This window comes from Kogia breviceps, chromosome 10 (genome assembly GCF_026419965.1).
Source record: "Kogia breviceps isolate mKogBre1 chromosome 10, mKogBre1 haplotype 1, whole genome shotgun sequence".
NCBI classification, from domain to species: Eukaryota; Metazoa; Chordata; class Mammalia; order Artiodactyla; family Physeteridae; genus Kogia; species Kogia breviceps.
The window spans coordinates 5147489-5167364 of record NC_081319.1 but is presented as its reverse complement, the minus strand read 5'-3'; the positions used below and the strand labels follow the sequence as shown (position 1 = coordinate 5167364).

The 19876-nt window shown below is 49.6% G+C and overlaps 1 protein-coding gene across 5 annotated transcripts in view; it reads left to right on the top strand.

Moving 5' to 3' along the window:
• The window catches only part of TSEN2 (tRNA splicing endonuclease subunit 2), a 51630-nt gene that overhangs the window by 19826 nt on the left and 11928 nt on the right, over positions 1 to 19876 (top strand). For 4 of the 5 annotated variants that reach the window (XR_010842462.1, XR_010842463.1, XM_059076113.2 and 1 more), the window contains 7 exons: positions 538 to 1063; positions 2242 to 2319; positions 8534 to 8584; positions 10911 to 11049; positions 17124 to 17160; positions 18301 to 18412; positions 19454 to 19543. Coding sequence is in view for 3 of the 5 variants with exons in the window: in XM_059076113.2 (XP_058932096.1) it covers positions 538 to 1063; positions 2242 to 2319; positions 8534 to 8584; positions 10911 to 11049; positions 17124 to 17160; positions 18301 to 18412; positions 19454 to 19543 (1033 nt within the window). In the remaining 2 variants the exon portion in view is untranslated. The remainder of the gene's footprint in view (positions 1 to 537; positions 1064 to 2241; positions 2320 to 8533; positions 8585 to 10910; positions 11050 to 17123; positions 17161 to 18300; positions 18413 to 19453; positions 19544 to 19876) is intronic. The other variant, XM_067043410.1, reaches the window with a different exon arrangement.

Genomic DNA, 19876 nt, shown 5'->3' with positions numbered 1-19876 from the left:
TTCAAATTAAGCAAAATTAGGTGAAGCTGTGTAATAAAAACAAAAAGTAATAGGGCTTCCCTGGTGGTGCAGTGGTTAAGAATCCGCCTGCCAAGGCAGGGGAGCCCTGGTCCGGGAAGATCCCACATGCCACGGAGCAACTAAGTCCGTGCGCCTAGAGCCCGCGAGCCACAACTACTGAGCCCGCATGCCTAGAGCCTGTGCTCCGCAACAAGGGAAGCCACTGCAGTGAGAAGCCTGCACACCGCAATGAGCAGTAGCCCCCGCTCGCCACAACTAGAGAAAGCCCGTGTGCAGCAACAAAGACCCAACACAGCCAAAGATAAATAAATAAAATAAAATTTTTTTTAAAGGTAGTAGATAATTACTGCAGAGCAGTTAGAAAATGCAAAAAAGTATAAAAGAAAACCTATAGCCCATCATTGAGAAGAACCATAGACATTTTGACATACTGCCTTCCCATCTTTTTCACACATTCCGCTGTCTTTTAAATATTGAAATTTAAGTGTTGTTACTAACAGAATTTCTACTTTGCAGGTATCAGCGTAGCGTGGAATGGGCCACAAACCTCATGCAAAGACAAGGCCAGGATGAGAGCACAGTGCATAGACTCCTTGAGGATTACACAAAGCCCCTTGAGCATCTTTGTCTGCAAAGGAATGAAGAGATCCCGTTGTGTAATGAGCTGAACTCTGAAATGGTTACCGAAACGGAAGGCACAGCAGATAGAGAGAAACTTTCTGCCATGAATGGGGTTGCAGGAAAGTCGCGCGATCTGGAAGATCCCAGCAAGCGATCAGACCGCCTGCAGGAGGGCTCTGGGCCTGACCCGATACCTGCCCACGGCTCTGGTGAACACGCGGCGGAGGCCACCGCTCCCCTGCCCCATGTCGGCTGCGGCAAACAGGATGTTCTCCTCCCGCCCTCTGGCGCTCGGCCTGGGGACAGCAGCCAACGAGCGGGTCTGGTCCCGGCCAGAGAGAGAGGGCCTGGGCACCTCTACGTGCTGGTGGAGGAAGTCGTGTGTGCCGTGAGTGAGAGGGAAGACACCCCCGGTGGGGACGTAAGTAGAAGGAGCGAGATCGCCTCCTCCAGAGCCTTCTGTGTCTGGCCCAGAGGAGATGCTGGCCAACGGGGACGTCCCCTGCTCGGAGCCGGTAGCAGGCCCGTGTTCAGCACCCGGGATATGTGAGAGCTGGTGCAGGACACGCACTGCAGACCCTCCAAGGGCACCAGCCAGCCCTGGGTCCCCCTGAGGTCCCAGTAGTCGTGAGGGCTGTTTGAACTGAAACTTCGAAGTCTGTGAATAGGTTAACTTTAAAAAATATATATATATATATATATAATATTTAAATAACATACATCTGTAATGCGTAACATAACATATGAAGTAAAGCAGGTCCAGTAACATTCTCTCCCTTGCCAGGGAGAAGAAGAAAGGCAAGGGTAGTTCCCCGGTCCTGAGTGTCGCGGTGGGCCGGGGCTCAGGTGGGGCGGGCAGCCCTCACAGGAGGAGCCCGGGGCGCAGAACTAGATCCGCTTCATTAAGGGACCTACAAGATAGCTGCCCCAGCATCACCTGTAGCAGCTAAAAGTGAGAAACAGTCTAATAGTTAAATAGCATGAGAAACACCCGTTTGAAGAAGTATCTCGCCTTTAGAGAGGAGTTTATGAAGTCTTCGTTAGAATGTAGGCATGTGCTTGTGAAGTGCAGTTGGGTGAGAAAAAGCAGCACATAAAACTGACCGACAAAATGATCACAACTGCAGGAAAAGTTCATGGGCGATAAAAGAAAGGAACTAAGTCAGACTGTTAATAGAGTTGACGCTTGAACAACATGGCTTTGAATGTGGGTCCCCTGACGAAAGAGGATTTTTTTCAGTAGTTAATACCATACTGCCGCACGGCCTGCGGTTGGTTGAATCTGCAGATAGGAAAGAACGCAGACGTTGCGGGGCCGGGGCCGGCTGTGCGTTACATGCAGACCTTCCACCGCCCGGAGTCAGCACCCCAGCCCCCTTGTTGTTCAAGGGTCAGCTGTAGTAGAAAAACGAAAACTTATTTTTCTACATAAATAGTAAATTATTTTTCTACATAAATATATTCTTTTTTAACAGAATTAATCCAACAAATGTGAATCTGGGAAATTTAGAAGAAAACGTTCATTTTAAAATGCACCCTCCTCCAGGTAACACGTAGTGCTTTCATTTGTTGTTGTATGTATTTTATTTTTCTCTTCAGTTGTCGCCAAAAAAGAGACTGATATGCAGAAGAAACCCATTTAGGATCTTTGAGTACTTGCAGCTCAGCCTGGAAGAGGTATGTTCCCAGCATGTCGTCTCCTCAGCGGTCGGTCTCCGGGTCTGGGCGATGCCGCGTAGATGAGTCGACCTCAAAATGCAGTTCTGCGTGCAGTTGAGTACTGAGGTCGCCGCAGGCAGGGTCCACAGTGGGTCTGCCGGCATTTCACTCCTCGGCCTTCACTTCATCGATTCTAAGATGTCCGTTTGGGGCTGGCCTGCCCCCTATCATCCCACAGAGGTTTCAGAGGGGTTGTCTGAGCACTTCTTTTCACATCAAGGTTTCAGGTTGTCTAAATATTGTGTTACTAATTTTTAGCAGCTTCTAAAAAACATACAGGTTTATTGAGACACAGAGCACATACGATACCATACCATTCATCCATTTAAAGTGTGTAGTGGTTTTTAGCATATTCATGGAGTTTCACCAGCTTTTCACAGGCTTCGACGCATGCCCCGAGTCATGTAGTGACTGCTAATTACAGAAATGGATTCTAGGTATTTCCTTCTGCAGAATTACTAACACGTGTTCCCTTTACTGCATTCTCAAAAGTTGCTGCAAGTGGCTTTCTAAACCTGCCTCATATTTTCCGTTGGGGTTCCTCTGTCCTATGTTCATGCGGCCATCAGTCCCCCCTTTTTTGCTAATGTCTGTACTGCACCCGGATTTGACGACAGCGCCCCTTCCTCTGTCCCCTGTCCTTGGCTGTGCTCTTCTGCAGGGGTGCTCCTGCCTGTCTGGAGGCTCCTGCAGCATCTAGCTCAGTGCTTGGCGTATCTGTTGGTCTCAGGCAGTGCTTGTTGAAAGCATGCGCGCTGGTCGTTTCATAGATGTGCTCACGGAGAAGAGATTGTATCTCCGTATTCTCCTCACCTGCTAGTCTGTGCTTCCTTCCTTGCAGTGAGGCCAGCGGTACAACAACGGGCTCTCAGAGCAGGAAAGGATGTTGGGATTTATTTACTTCATCTTCTCAGTTTACAAATGAGACACCTTAGTCTACTGTTGAACACAGTAGCCACTAGCCACATGTGACTCTTTAAACTAATTAAAATTGTGCAAAATTAAGAATTCTTTTCTCGGTTGCGCCAGCCCCGGTTCAGGTGCTCAGCAGGGGCACGTGGCTGCTCTGTTGGCCAGCGCTGGGGACACCATCCTCTAGGTCCTTGACTTCTCTGAGCCTCACATTTCTGCTCTGTAAGATGAGGGTGATGTAACACCTTGTTCGTAACATGTTCTGGAATTAAATAGTGCACGTGATGGCTTCCGCACCGTGCCTGGTGTATCGTAGGTGCTCAGTAAGCATGGTGCCTGCTGTTTCTGTCATTACCGTCATTATTAAGTCACTTGTAAAAGCTATTCAGTGGCTGCTTGGAACTCCTTCTTTTGCAATCAGTGCTTAGCAAAAATGTTACCAGGGACTTCCTATGTGCCAGGCACCGGGCTGAGCACTAAAGTACAGAGATAAAGCAGAACGTGGCTCTGGCCCCAAGAGAGCCAAAAATTGCCATTCAGTGTGGCGGGCACCGTGTGGTGTGGGGGCTGTGCCAGTGCTGCACCTCTTGTACTCCATGTCTGACATCTGTGAGGCGCTCGATAATTATTTGTTAAATGGATGTGTACAAGGTGGGATGGCCACAGAAACTGGTGGGGTCCAAAGGGATGCAAGCCACCCGGAAAGACTTTACAGGGTTGGTGGTACCTGGAGGTGTTAGAGGGTAAATAGGGGATCGCCCCCTGGACACGGGACGCCAGGCCCTTGCAGGCAGCGTGGTCCCAGAAGCGGCCGCCCGGGAGGGGAGGTCACGCGGGGCGCGTCTACGAGTAGGGGTCTGACCTGGTCCTGGTGGCACCGGGGCACTGCAGGCGGCTGTGCAGGGGAGTGGCAGGGACCCGAGCTGGCATCCGGATGAGGGCAGGCTGGAGGGCTGAGCCGTCAGGAGGCAGCCAGCCTCTCAGCTGCAGGGGCAGCAGCGGGCGGAGGGAGAGGATTCGGTGTCAGAAGCTGGGGGCTGAGCCTCGCTGCTCCAGGCGGTGACCGGCTGATGCTTTTCACTGACCGTGTCGCTCCCTGTTCTCACGCAGCCGCTGAAGAAATGCCACAGCGATGGGAGACGGGACGGGAAATGCCACAGCGATGGGAGACAGGGGACGAGAAATGCCACAGTGATGGGAGACAGGGGACGAGAAATGCCACAGCGATGGGAGACAGGGGACGGGAAGTGCCACAGCGATGGGAGACAGGGGACGAGAAATGCCACAGTGATGGGAGACAGGGGACGGGAAATGCCACAGCGATGGGAGACAGGGGACGGGAAATGCCACAGCGATGGGAGACAGGGGACGGGAAATGCCACAGCGATGGGAGACGGGACGAGAAATGCCACAGCGATGGGAGACAGGGGACGAGAGATGCCACAGTGATGGGAGACAGGGGACGAGGGTGTTCTCGTTCTTGGAGGCCGCTCGGTTCCCGAGAACATTCCAGAGACATGGTGCAGAAGTTTCCAGGGGGTGTGCAGTTAAACCCGGCTCCGCTTCCCAGTTCTGTTTTGGCACGTTTCCTTGGATGAATCACCCGTGTTTGGTGGCACCACACGTACAGTGTAACATGTTTCCATAAATGTCCCTCAGGAACACGGGCGGCCCCGCTGTGGTGATTCAAAGCGCTTCTTAGGTTTTGAGAACGGTAACACCAAGCTGACTTAGAGATCCGTCTCTGAGAGCTGTTTTTCATTTTAACGCGTCAGGCCCTGACCAGATTTAGTGACGAGACATTAAAACCATCATTAAGCTCATCTGTCCATCTTATTAGTACCATCAGAGTAAAAACTTACTCATGAGATTTCGAGGGTCTAGTTTCCAGCCTCCCCAGACCTCCCCAGACCTCCCCGGTCTACTGATGACTTAATTCTAAAAAAAGCCAACTCCGTTGGATTAAGATCCTCCCCATCTGTAATAAGTGCCTAAGAGCAGCTTGCAGAGGTTCATAAAAGCTATTTCAGGCCAATTAAAAACGAGGCTTTGGTTTCATCAGTTCTTAGGGAAACGTGTGTTTGCTAATAATGGAAAGTTTCTGAAGAACTTAGACTCTGATGGATACCAGGAGGTCATCTCTTCCTAGGCAAGGACTGGATTGAACCTTTCCCGGCTACAGTGTCTTTTTAGAAAGGCAGGGAAACAAAGTGAATTGAGCACTTAGGTGCTTTGCATGCTTTGTGGGGGGCAGTGGCGGAGGGTGCTGTGCCTTGCGGTTTGTGGGCTCTTAGTTCCCTGACCAGGGATTGAACCTGGGCCACGGCAGTGAAAGCAACTCCTAACCACTGGACCACCAGGGAACTCCCAGCATGGTCTTTGTAAGTCTTCATGAACTCTAACCTCATTAAATCTTTAAGAAGGCTTGATCATCCCCATTTTCTAGATGAGGTGGGAGGGTTTAAGTGTTACTTCCAAGCTAATGAGATTGCAGCCTAGGTCTGCTTATCTCAGAGTATCTTCCTGTTCTACCACTGTGAACCCAGAAGGGAAAGTTGAGGGAAAACGAAAGGAAAAGAAGGACTTGGCTTTTTGAGGAACCACCTTTTCTTTTCTGTTGCACCTTTTGGCCACCACCTGTGTCCGTCTGAAAAAGCAGCGTTTTGTGTTAATAAGCAGCGGGCCACAGGAGAGCAAGGGGCAGACAGGCTGTCACCGGTAGCTAAAGGAGAAGCAGGACAGTGTCCACCCTGAGGAAACGGAGATGCGAGACCTGCCCTGGGCAGCCCTGCCACGTGCTCCAGACCGTGGCGGGGGGGTCCACACCTGCTTCTTTATGCTTTCAGCACACGCACTGAGCCCCTTCTAGGTCAAGGGCACTGCAGGCAGAGTTTCTGTCTCACAGAGTTTGCATTCTAGCTGGAGAGACACACTTAAGAAAGATACTTTCAGGCGAACATAAATGCTCTGAGGAAGTCGATCGATCGGGATGGGGTCACGCACACTGGGTGGTTGGGGCGGAGCTCTCTGAGGAGTGACCTTTGACTCCGGGTGTGGGAGCGGCAGTTACAAAGGCGAAGGCAGGAGTGAGCTCAGCGTGTCCGGGGACAGAAGTGAAGCAACCATGTAGGGAGAGTGCTGGGCGAGTGCCACGAGACGCCTGGGAGCCAGGGGCCTTCACATGCTGAGAAGGTAGCTCGGGCTGCCCTAGGGGACGGGCTGCGGGGCCGGAGCACAGAGGCCTTTGCCGAAGTCCAGGCGGGAGGAGGCGGCGGCCAGCATCAGGGCGCTGGACCCAGAGAGGTGGACCTGGCAGGTAATCACCTGCATCTTCAGAGAAGCTCTCGATTTGGATCTGGGTAGAACTAAAGTAGTTCTCAGGGACTTGGCTGTTGGCGCAGTGGTTAAGAATCCGCCTGCTAATGCCGGGGACACGGGTTCGAGCCCTGGTCCGGGAAGATCCCATATGCCGTGGAGCAACTAAACCCGCGCGCCAGAACTACTGAGCCTGCGCTCTAGAGCCCGTGAGCCACAACTACTGAAGCCCGTGAGCCACAACTGCTGAAGCCCACGTGCCCAGAGCCTGTGCTCCACAACAAGAGAAGCCACCGCAATGAGAAGCCCGTGCACCGCAACAAAAAGTAGCCGCCGCTAGCCGCAACTAGAGAAAAGCCCACGCGCAGCAACGAAGACACAACACAGCCAAAAATCAATCAATCAATAAAATTTTAATAAGTAAATAAAGTAGTCCTCAAACCACTGTACTCTTAAAAATTATTGAAGGACCCCAAGGAGCATTTTTACGTGGATTATATCTGTCAGTGTTTACCAAATTATAAATTAAAATGAAAACTTAAATATGTGTTTGTTAACTCATTTTAAAATAATGATAATAAACCCACTATACATTAACATAAATAATATTTTTCTTAAAAATAACTGTATTCTTTCCAAACAAAACAAATCCAGTGAAAAGAGTGGTGTTGTTTTTCATTTTTGCAAAGACTTTAAGGTGTGGCTTAAGAGAAGTCCCCTGGATTCTCACATCTGCTGCTGCGCTCGGTCTGTTGTGGTGTCGTGTGTCTTGGAGCCTCTGGGGAGAATGAGTATGAACCAGGCCAGTGATGCCTTTTGATCTCACAAAGTGGTTTTGACTTTGAGAGCTCCTGCAAGGGTCGTGGGGACCCGAGGATCCCCAGACTGACCACGCTTCAAGGACCACTGCCGTAAAGAGAAGCGTCATCCGATGGCCAGGAGAGGATGACGGTGGGTGGATTGGGGCAATTCCTGAGGGTGTCAGGAAGGTGTTTCCTTAGCAGGACCTTGTCTCTGCTTGAAAGCCCTGCGTCTTCACAGCCTGTGTTCTCTGGAGCCCTGAGCCCTGGGCGGGGAGGAAAACAGCCATCAGCACCACAGTGGTGGAACAGAAGCCTGCCACCTGCACCAGAGGGCCCCGTAGGATACCTGAAATCTCAGCTTCCATCCTCATGTTACAAAAGCAAGTAGCATCTAGAGCCACCGTTTCTCCATCACTGACCACTACAGACCAGTCTCACCTGAGCTGTCAGGCATGAGCGCAGATCCTAATCCCCTTCTGCAGGCAGAGCCAGCACCGGCGCCTCTTTGCTGCTGTCAGGGCTTGGCATCGTCTTGTTTTTGTCCGAAGGTTATTTTTATTCCCACGTCAGTGTGATTTTGCTCAGCCGGGCCCGACCTTGTCTGCCGTTCCTCTTGCCTCCCCACGTGAGTGAAACGTGGTGCCTTTTAATGAAGTTAATGGAACAATGGGCTTCACTCGATCAGAAATCACTTTACTGCAGGGGTGACCGAGAAACTCATTTGGTTTACACAGACCCAGTCTGCGTGGCCCACTTTGCACAATTTTCTGCTTATTTTTTTCTATAAATTCTTCTCTCACTTTAGTAAGGTTATTTGACGGAGGAAAATCCAGTGAGCAAAGGTTTCTCTTGTTGTTTTTGCTATTCATGTCATTTTTCAGTTTAGCCGTGTGGTTTTTATAAAGAAAAAAATACATGGAAAATTTCATAGAAATGTTTTATACTGATTCTAAACCATTTTATGACATTCATATTTTAATCCTTGAAATTTGAATGAATCATTTATGTTTAAAAATATGTGACCATTTGGATGGTGATAAGGACATTAATTTGTATTTAACGCAAAGAGAAATCAGTGTGTAAAATAATTTCTCAACGTGGAACAGTTTCTGATGAGCATCTTCTGCTTGCCCTGTTTTTAGGCCTTCTTCCTGGTCTATGCTCTGGGATGTCTAAGTGTTTACTACGAGAAGGTAAGATGTTTTATTCAGACACAGTCCACTTAAAATTTCCCTGATGTTAAAAGCAGGTTGTGTAGTAATTTCCATATTGCTTTAATACAAATGTGTCCACTTTCACTGGATAAAATTGGAATTGCATTTTTTCTCTAAGTTTAGGCTTTGGGTCCTGAATTGGAATTGTTCAGGCAAAAGCCAGCTTTGACCTTTTCAGACTGAATTTCATTCCCAGAGACTAGAAGGATAGCAGTATCTTCTATAATGATCAGGACGTGTGTCAGAGCGGTACCAAAAATTAACAGCAAAAATAGAAACTACCGGGCTTCCCTGGTGGCGCAGCGGTCGAGAGTCCGCCTGCCGATGCAGGGGACACGGGCTCGTGCCCCGGTCCGGGAAGATCCCACGTGCCGCGGAGCGGCTGGGCCCGTGAGCCGTGGCCGCTGGGCCTGCGCGTCCGGAGCCTGTGCCCCGCGACGGGAGAGGCCACAACAGTGAGAGGCCCGCGTAACGGGGAAAAAAAAAAAAAAGAAACTACCCATGTTTAGCACCTGCTTCAGTAAAGGCTGTGAGTTAGGAACTTTATACGCAGTACTTCTAGTCCTCACTTGGCGCCTGTAAAGTCTTTTATAGACGGGGTAACTGAGGCTGAGGAAACAAGTAACTCCCCCAGGGTCACACAGCCGCTCCGGTTCGTATTTGAACCTCTGTCAGGACACTGCAAAGCCCGTGATTTTGTGCTGTACCCCGCTGCCCTCAGCAGAACGTTAATCCCAATGCCTGCCTGCCTCCCGGCAGAGGAATTGGCTGGAAGGCGAGACTTCACCGTACACTTTTGTCCTTCTTGAATTTTGGTCCCCGTGAATACAATACCTAGTCAAAATAACTCACGTGAAATTAAAATTAAGATGAAAAAGGTAAGCAGCACATTAGAACAGAGAAGATACGTTTTGTTCTGTTGTTGGGGGGACGAACTCTGTCATATTCACCCGCTTCTCACTGTGCAAGTCCCCTTCAGGATTATTCCAGTGGTTTGGAAACGGGTGTCTGGCCGACGGGTGACCCATTGTCTGAGAGCGGGGCCTCCTTAGCCCACCGCACCTCCTCCCCTGGGCCTTCACTGACATTCGTCGGGGCGTTCCAGCTCCTCCGTACAGCCCTCAGCCTCTGAAACTGGGCGGGCTGTCCGAGCCGCAAGTTCAGCCTTGTCCGCAAGACTGTTGCTTGTTTTGGAGCGGGGGGTGCATTCCAAGACCACACACATACGGAGTTTCCACCTTAGGAACAACGTTATTTTTGTTTGTTTGTTTTTGTTTTTTTTAAAGGAGAAAAGAAAAAAAAAAAAAAAACCCAAGTCTATCTCATATTTATGGTGTGAAAATCTCAGGCTGAGACAAACAGCAAGTCTCATTGAGGGACCGATCTGGAAACCGACCGAAGGACTGGCCGTTTTACCCAGCGCTGAAATGAAGCGGAAAAGCTCCCAAACTTACCCGGCCTTTCCTGTTGTGTTTTTGGGTTGGCACGTCAGAATGTTCTCTGAACCGTTCTCAGTGTCGTCAAGTACGACCTTAGAAACAAAATTCCCTTTGCAGCAGTTGGATCACTAACTTGTGCCTTGCGATAAATTTTCTAGTTTCAAAGACACACCGGGACATCTTTTATAAGAACTTGTACAGAATTATTTTTGGCTTTTCTGAACGTGGCCTGACGTACCGCAGCTACCCGTTAGGGTCTGTGCATGCCGGAACGTGCACCCTCTGGCTTCGGTGGACACCCGGCCGCCCCCATTCCTCTGCCTGGCCTGTTCGCCCACCAGCAGCCCCTCCGCTGCCCTCCCCCGCTTCACGTGGCCGCTTCCAGCTGAAGGGTTGCCGTGCCAAGGGGGCCTCTCACAGGTCCTCTGGGGCACTGCTGTCCAGTAGAAATATGATGGGAGCCTCAGATGGGAGCCACATGCATAGTTTTAAATTTTCTGGTAGACACATTAAAAAGGATTTTTTTTTAAAGTCAGCTGAAATTGATTTACATTATTTACATAGTATATTTAACGTTACCACATGCTTAAAATTGCTGGGATAATTTATATTCTTTTTTTCATACTCAGTTTTGACATTCATTGTTTTTTTTACACTGGCAACACATCTAAGTTCATGGGAGTGGCTGGCTGCCGCCACGCTGGACATGGACAGCAGGGTCTGGATCTTGTGGTTAAACCCTTTGTCATGGGCACCGTGTTTGTTTATCTTCAGCTCACACTTAGTATAAATGTTGTGGACTCACCGGCTGGATAATGGGTGGATACATATGTCATAATGCTTTTGTTTTTCCCCAACAACCGCAGGAGCCTTTAACGATCGTGAAGCTCTGGAACGCCTTCCGTGTAGTTCAGCCCACGTTCCGGACTACGTACATGGCGTACCATCACTTCCGAAGCAAGGGCTGGGTGCCCAAAGCGGGACTTAAGTACGGAACAGATTTGCGTAAGTGGTTCTTGGCTTGGCAGGTGTGAGCGCCAGCGTTCACATGAGATCCTGGGGTGAAAATCGAATCGGTTATCTGTGCTCTTGCTGTTTTTTCCTGAGATGATGGATGTCCTCCTGCCTTAGATAATAATGTTTGGGTCGGGGTGGAGGGTATGTTTTCCTCTTTTCCGCTCTGAGATGTTAGAAGAGCGTCCACAGCCCCTACCCCTGCCTCTCATTAGTGTGTGATCGTGTGATGTAGGACGGTCCCTTATCTTCTGGGGTCGTCTCCTCTGACAGACTGTGTGCAGTACCATTAATAATCATTGTATAACTGTGGTGATCATCACAGCTGTCATTTTTTTGAGCCCTTATTGTGTGCCAAGCATTGTAGGAGACGTTGGGCGTGCATGACCTCGTTTAACTCGAATGGCAGTTCTACGAGATCGGCGCTCACGACCCTCATTTTTTTCTGATAGGGAGACTGAAGTTGTGATTGAAAGGGTCATTTGTCCCTCATCGTTTCCAGGGTCAGGAACTCAGAGTCCTGGGCTTTGAATGCTGGAGCCCAGGCTCTTGGAAACTTCTACACAGTACTGCCTCCCTCATCTTTATTTATAGGAGGGAGTCGGGACCCGGTGAGCACCTCACTCACCAGGTCACTGATCAGGGTCTTGTGTGAGCCAGATCTTCTTAGGTGCCAGGAACACAGAGGTGCACAAGACAGACAAAAACTGCCTGGATGGAGCTGCTCACGTGCTGGGGCGGGGCGGGGCGGGGAACAAACAAGCAAACACATAAATACGTACTGTAATTTCAGGGTACTAAGCAAAATAAAGGAGAGTGAAGGAACAGAGAGGAAAAAGGAGGTTAGGGTGGTTAGGAGAGGACTCTCTGAAAAGATGTGTCCCAAACAACAACAAGAGAAATGTGACTGCAGTGAGGGAACAGGTCACTGGACAGTCTGGGGGAGAATACGCGAGGCACAAAGGAGCAGCCCGTGCAAAGGCCCCAAGGCCGGACTCGGGAGCTGCACAAGGACGGTGCGTCTAGAACTGAGAGGTCCCAGGGGGAGAGTGGCGTGAGGTGATGTCTGGGAGTGAGGCTGCGCAGAGACTCGGGACGTTATTCTGGTCATTGGAAGTCTTGGGAGGTTTTGAGCAAAGGGGTGACTTACATTCAATAGCTTGATTTAGTGGGATCTTTGTGTGCTTTCTTCCTAATAGACGGCGGGGGGTGGGGGGGGGGGAGGAATGGAAGCAGAGAGAGTAGTTAGGGAAGCTGACCTGACCGGCCCTGCGGACAGAATGATCAGGATTGGCTCGAGATTACTTTGCCCGGTTTCCAGGTAACCGCGTGGCCCCCAGGTCACAGCGTTTCAGTAAGTGACATTAGCTGTTGCATTGCCGTCACTGGCTCCCCGCCCTGCTCTCCTTTTCCTGCCCCGTGAGAATAGCCGCTCCGTGTGAGCCCTCGGCAGGCCAGCGTGCTCACCGAATGGGCGAAACCTGAGCAGAACTTTCCAGTCGACCAGGCCACAGGTCGGGGTAACGGAAAGAGCTCTCCGGGCTCACCCCGGCTGCATGTCTTACTACCTGTGTGACCTCAGGGAGGTCGCTTCACCTCTCTGAGCTTCCGTTCACTCATCATGTAACGTGGATAATGTCTTTATAAGACAGCATCTTATTTATAAAAAATAAAAACGAAACGTTGCCGGGGGAAGGGACCTCTGTTGAGTGCCTTAGAAGCAGACCTTATCGCATGTGTTTTCAGTACTCAAGCCGTATTTGTGGTTGGTGAGTAGAGAAAACTTTCCTCATTTAAAAATAAACTGCCTTATAAGGCTGGATGAAAGGACAGACAGATGGACAGACGTTTAAAAAGGAAAGAAGTACATCAGCCGTTGTTTCCCCACCCCCCCAAGGGCTCTGCCCCGGGAGGGTGTATCGCTCGCTTGGAGCCGCCTGTGCGATTAGCGATTAGCGTGAGAGCAGGTTTCTGGCCCAGCAGTGCCGTGAAGGGTGTCTTCACGTTTCCCGCTTTAGGGAGGAGTCAGGAGCTGCGCTAGCCAGCCCGCGGTGAGAGGAGCAGCTTGCTAAACTTGACCTCTTCTCCAGCCACAGTATCATTTTAATTTTGAAGGCCAGTGACGGGATCACACATACCCTAGAACTGGGGACACAGGCTGCGTCCAGGACGAGCTCCCTTAACGATTGTTTCTGCTCTCAGAGGTAATGACTCATGACAAAGGGCCGTTTGGAAATTCACATCTTATCAGGGAAACTCTTCCCTTGACTAAGTCTTGTCAAGCAGATTTCATTCCAGAAGCAGCGCTTGGAACAGGTGATAAGATCTCAAATCAGGCACAGCTGCCGGGCCAGTTGACCTTGATTGCCCAGTGCCGAAAACCAGGCCAGAAATCACCTGAGAGCCTTTCCATAAGTCCCCCCCACCCGAGAAGCTCCTGTGGCTGCTGGCTCCCGTGGTGACCAGGTGCCGTGGTGCTTTTCTTCTCCCGTCTTATTTCATGTTCGTGTTCCGTGAGGCGTGTGGCGCTCACCTCCTTCGGTAGCTGAGGAAATTGAGGTTTCGAAGGGTCAGGGGAGTTGCTGAGGGTCCCACAGCTGCCAAGTACAGAGATGAGGGCCGTCTGGGTCCCAGCTCTGTGTACTTCCCACCACACCTGACGAACGTTGCCAGCCAGAAAGCCGAAAACCAACTCCAGGCTTCTGTTTTTGTCTTACGTACGCATGCAGTTACCGGTTGATTTAACTTGATTTAACCCGAAGTTCTAGTTACTCCTGAGCCTCCTTCCCACCCATTCCAATTTGGGTTCACATGGACTAAGTTTGATCATGTGATTCCCCAGCTCCCTGCAAATCAGAGGTTGCAAAACAGGTAGAAGGAGGGGAGCCGTTAGAAGCCAGCAGAGTTACAGGATGTCCAGAGAAGAAGAACCATCCCTGGTCGTGGCATCGGTCCAGAGCTGGTGGCTGGCTCTGCCCCGGGGAGAGGCACTGGGGCTCCTCACAGAGCAGGGAGGCGCACCTTCCTCCCATCCCCGTCTTCAGTTCTTTCCCAAGCCACCCTCTTGGCTTATTCTTCTAATGAGACTTTAAATGTTTTTGTTAGCATTTTCCACATTTGCACGCATAATCCATATTAAATCATAAGTGCTTTTGCATACACCTCCTGAGAATATTCTCCTCCATAATTATGGCATTATATAATACCTAAGAGAAATCAGGATTATTCTTTAATATTATTAATCAGAATAATGAACAATTCATTATTGATCATTCATTAATATTCATTAATTGATTATTCGGTAATATAATATCATCAAAAATATCCAGTCCGTATTTCAGTTTTCCCACTTGTCCCCACAATGTCTTTTGTGGCTGTTTTGGTTTTGATTTTTTTGACAGGCTCCACTCAACATTCATTTATCACATTGAGTGCATTTACCACTTTTAGTTTCCTAGGGAGGCCATGAGAAATGACCACAAACTGGGACATAAAGCAGCAGAAGGTCTAGAGGCCGCAAGTCTGAAACCGCGGCATTGGCGGGGCCGGGCGCCCTCCGTTCCTTCCCTCTGCCAGCGTCTGGTGGCGCCAGCTGTTCCTTGGCTGTGGCTGCGTGCCTCCAATCTCTGCAAAGATCCTTCTTCCAAATAAGGTCACATTCACAGGTCCCAGGAATTGGGACGTGGACGTATCTTTTGGGGGCCACCATTCAACCACGGCGGTCTCTGCAGTCTTTTTTAATCGAACAGAGTCCCTCCACCTGTTTGTTTTCCGTGACGTTGACTTGTTTTGAAGAGTCCTGTAGGGTGTCCCACAGTCTCGGTATGTCTGATCACTTCCTCGGGGTTAGATTCGGACTTGCCGTTCTTTTGCAAGCACGGGTGATGTGTGTCCTCACGGGGCCACGTCCAGGGGTGCCTGATGTCAGGTTGCCCTGCTGCTGGGGAAGCCGTTCGTTTGCTAGGGCAGCCATCGTCGGGTGTCTGCACTTTGCCTTTTGTAGTTCACAGGTGATTTGTAGGGTGACCCTGAATATCTGGTTCCCTAGTAGTTGCAGTGGTTGGCCAAAGTGATTATTGCACTGATCACTGTGTTCTGACTCTGTCATTCCTTCCACACGTCACGTCTGGTGTTAGTGTAAGAAAGCACGTTTCCTCTCTTCTCCCTCTTCGTTCAGGCTTTATTTTTAAATACCCACTATTTCTTAGACTTCTGAAGCTTTCATCTTTCTACTTGGGAGGCATTTTTGGAAAACGACTTCATTTTTCCCTCTGAATACGCTGTAATCGCTATTATCATGGGTGACTTTTCGGGCACCTCCACCTGCATCATTACCCCCATTTTCCATAAGGAGATTGAAACACGAGTGTCATCATGTGGTCTAGGCACTGGTGAGCCTTGAATTGGGGTCTCACTGATGCCATGTATATGCTTTTATCCCCTAAGCTGCACCTCCATCGTAGTCGGGCATCTGAATGGTCCGAGTTGGGGGTCAGAGCTGCTTTCAAGCTGTGTCACTTTCCGGATGCATCTTAGGTGAAGGATGTGTAACTGATCGTAGATAATAGCATAGGAGGGCTAGAGAAGGTTTTAATTTCCCCTCATGTCTTCATTTTATGATTTTGGAGACTGAGGCTCAGGGAAGTTAATCATGTGTTTAAAGCCACACAGTTGGGAATGGCAGAGATGAGGCCCAGACAGAACCCCGAATTCAGCCTCATCCCAGTGCAGGGTCTCCTTCCACTACACCACATCCCCAGAAATTGAGAAATGGGTGTTTAGATATTTACTTAAATGTGGACCCTTACACAGTGAATTTGAGCTGACTTGCCAAATACTTTAAATACAATTTAAATAGGAAGTATGTTCATAAGAGGGAAAGGTGACCGTGGAAAATATATGTGACGGGTTACTGTATCGTCCATTGGGTCCTAAGCTGGCTCTGACCTCGTGGTGCGTGAGCTAAAGGGAGACGTGATTAAATACCGGGTTTATGCCCAAAAGGAAAGGTTCTGCCACTTCCTCAAAGGAAACAAAGCTTTTCTGCTTTGGTTTTTGCACAAGCTCACGGATATAATTGTTTGTTAGTTAAGGTAGTTCCTGCAGCTGTCGTTACGTATAAACTCCAGATTTCATGGGCTTAATTAACTCTAGAAGTTAATTCTGTTCATGTGAAAAATCCAAAGCCAGTGTCTGAGTGGCGGGTGGACCAGCTCCCACAGGGAGTGCAGGGTCCCGGCTTCTCCCTGTGGTCCCACGAGCTTCACTCGGCCTCACAAAGGAACAAGCACAGGCTCGGTGCCCGGGAGGGTTTTCTGGGCCAATCTGGAAGTGCCCCGTGACACACAGCCACTCCTTGCCGCGTGGGAGGCTGATACGGGGTCTCTCACCTGCCTGGAGAGAGAGCACACAGATCTGGTGGGCAGATCTCCGCACCCTGCCACAGGCTGTGCGCCCCCGGGGGCTCGCCTGCACTTCCACGGTCCACGGCAGACCCCGGCCAGCCACTCTGGCTTCCGCAGGCTGAATGAGGTGGGCAGGCAGGTCTCCGAGTGGCGTGTGTGCTTATGTGACTTTTTCCCCGCTTGACTTTGAATTTCCTAAAAGTGGGCATGACTCTCATTCATCTTTAGCACCAGCACCTATCCGGTACCGGCCAGAGGAGCTCAGACCCTGAATAATGATTCAAAAGATTTGAAATGAGTAACTGAACGTTGGTCCGCATTATACCAACTTGACACGCTTGACGTGATTTCAGACTCTCTCTCTGGAGAGTGTAAGGCAAGAGACGGGACAAAAATTGCTTACACCTGGATTTGGAATTCATTTGTGGGGTGCGGGTGGGACGAGGGTATTAGGGTCTTGGCAACAGGTTTGCTTTGCTAATTTTTGTTCCAGGGGAAAAAACAGTTTGGGTTTTAAAAATAGACCACAGGGTGTATTGCAGGTTACCCACATACAGAGCACTGGGTGTTTTTGTGCCTTTGGAGAAGAGAATACTGTATAAGTATAAAATGAGACTTTGATTTCGAGTGGTTATACGTTTTCTTTCTTTTTCTTTGCAGTGTTGTATCGAAAAGGCCCTCCATTTTACCACGCAAGGTTTGGAGTGATTTTTTTTTTTTAATTGGAGTAGAGTTGATTTACAGTGTTGTGTTAGTTTCTGCTGTACAGCGAAGTGATTCAGTTACACGTACACATATATTCATTCTTTTTTAGTTTCTTTTCTCATTTTGGTTACCACAGACTATTGAGTAGAGTTCCCTGTGCTATACAGTGGGTCCTTGTTGGTTCTCTATCTTGTACATATTAGTAAGTGAGTGTGTGTTCATCCCAAGCTCATGATTTATTGGAGTGATTTGTAAATCAGTTAATGGCTTAAAGTGACAGGAGGAAATTTCTGAGCCCCAGTTTAATTTTCAGAGGCACACAAACACTTAGAGTCAAATTCCTCCTGGCTTAATCGGAATAGATACCATATGTCTGTCCCTTATAAGTTAAAGTTGTTACACTATCTATAAAATAATAAAAAGGTCAGGATAATTTATGTTTTAGCATTAAACATTGAGTTAATCTGTGTAGTTACTACTATATAGTAATTATTCATCTTCATATCAGTGAGTATTATTATCTAAACAGTCGAGTGAATTCACGGCTTTCATGTTGGGAGAAATATTTCTCTTCCTTTCCTGTAGGTGCTGAATCAGACTTATAGTTTGTAATGTGAAGTGTGAGTTTTTCATTAATACTTTTCCCAGTAGTAGTCTAGGGGAATTCAGGATCAGATGCTGTATGTTTTATTTTCTGTATTTTTGTTCTTGGTGGGACAAACAATGTTCTTTTTATTTTATTTTAATATTTATTTATTTATTTTACTTTTGGCTGCATCGAGTCTTAATTGCGGCACGCGGGATCCTCCGCTGCGATGCACGGGCTCCTCGTTGTGGGGCTCGGGCTTCTCTCTAGTTGTGGTGCTTGGGCTCCAGAGCACGTGGGCTCTGTAGTTGTGGCACACAGGCTCTCTAGTTGTGGCCTGCGTGCTCAGTAGTTGCGGCACGCGGGCTTATTTGTCCCACGGCATGTGGGATCTTAGTTCCCCGCCCAAGGATCGCACCCACGTCCCCTGCGTTGGAAGGTGGATTCTTAACCACTGGACCACCAGGGAAGTCCCAAGCAATGTTCTTTTTAAACGGGTTGACTTCATGTTTTTTATTTTTAAAACACCCTTGCCTTGTTTTCCAGTTACTCTGTCATCATCGAGCTGGTGGATGACCGTTTTGAGGGCTCTCCTCGCAGACCTCTCAGCTGGCGGTCCCTGGCTGCCTTGAGCAGAGTTTCAGTCAGTGTCTCCAAGGTAACACCGCATCAGCTTTGGGGGTTCACGTGTCATTTAAATGGTTGGATTTTTCGTCTTGATTGTGGTAGAAGCATAAAAGTCATGTGTAGGGACCGCAGAGCGTTTGTGTGAACGAAGCTCTGGAAGCTGGTCCTCCTCTCCGTTTTTCCCCCCACCAGCCGGTGCACAGCTCCAGGGCCGGAGCGCCGCGGTTTCCGATGGTGATGGGTGTCAGTGGGCGTTGCCTTCCTTCCCGGGGGCCCAACCAGCACGTGCTCAGCATCCGCTTCCACTCGTTCACAGACGACTCAAAAAACATCGACGTGTTTGTTCTCATAGGTAGCAGGTCTCGCAGAGAGAGTGAGGAAGGGAATTAATATGTATCGCTAAACACCTTATGTCTTTTCTCACTGCCCTGTTACTGTCCTCATCTGAAGGGTGAGGAATCAGAGCCAGAGATGTTGGGTGACCCACCCAAGAACACACAGCTCATGTGCAGAACTGGGATTCAAACCCAGAGCCACGTGACTGCCCCGCTCGTGTCCTCCTATATCCCACTGCCGTCAGGGTAGGAGGGACATTTCGTCTCATACCGGGACTACAAAGAATGAAAGTTTTGTGTGTTCTTTGTGACTCAGTAATTCTCTGAGTTCTCCTTCCCACAGCTGCTGGAGGCGTGCAGGGCGTTGAGGCCGGGAGGGCCAGCAGGGGCCAGATGGCAGCTGCCTGGGTGCAGGCTACGTTGCTTAGGCTTTATCCTGTGAAAGTAACTTTGTCCTAGAGAAATAGGGGTCTAAACTGTTTCCAGTATTGACTATTTTAAATGCTGTGTTTATCATCAGCACATGTGCTCTGTTTGCATTCTCCTGCCGTGTCAACGATGACTGAACGTCAGGCCTTTGGTCTAGAGTGGGGCCTGGTTACGTTCCCGGGAGGAAAGGGACATGCTTTGTGAGCTTCGAGTAGCACACACTGAGAGCGGGTGGAGACGGCCGCGTTTCCTGCCCAGATTTGTATTTGTTTTGTGGGGTACGGAGTGTGTTTTTCATGTCTCGATAGGAATTTATGCTGTGCTATTTGATTAAACCCTCCGCCATGACTGACAAGGAAATGGAGTCACCAGAATGTATGAAACAAATTAAAGTTCAGGTAGGTGAACTCGGAGACAAAGGCTCTGCCCAGCGCATTGCATCGCTTGGAACCTGTGGTCCCGAGACAGGACGGGACCAGCGTCTCGCCTCGGCGGCGAGAGCCCTCTCAGGTCCTTCCCCTCTGAAGCCAGCCTTGCTCCCCCTTGACCCTGTGGCCCCTTGGCCTGCGATGTCCTCTGGTTTCCGCCACTGGCCCTCAGCCGAGGCGGCCCTCACCGCCGGCCGGGAGCCGCCCAGACCTCTCCCGGGTCTCGGCCCCGGAAACGACAAGGGTCGCCGTTGGCTCGCCGCCTCCTTGGACATCTTGTCTGGCTGCGGGCGGCCTGTGTTG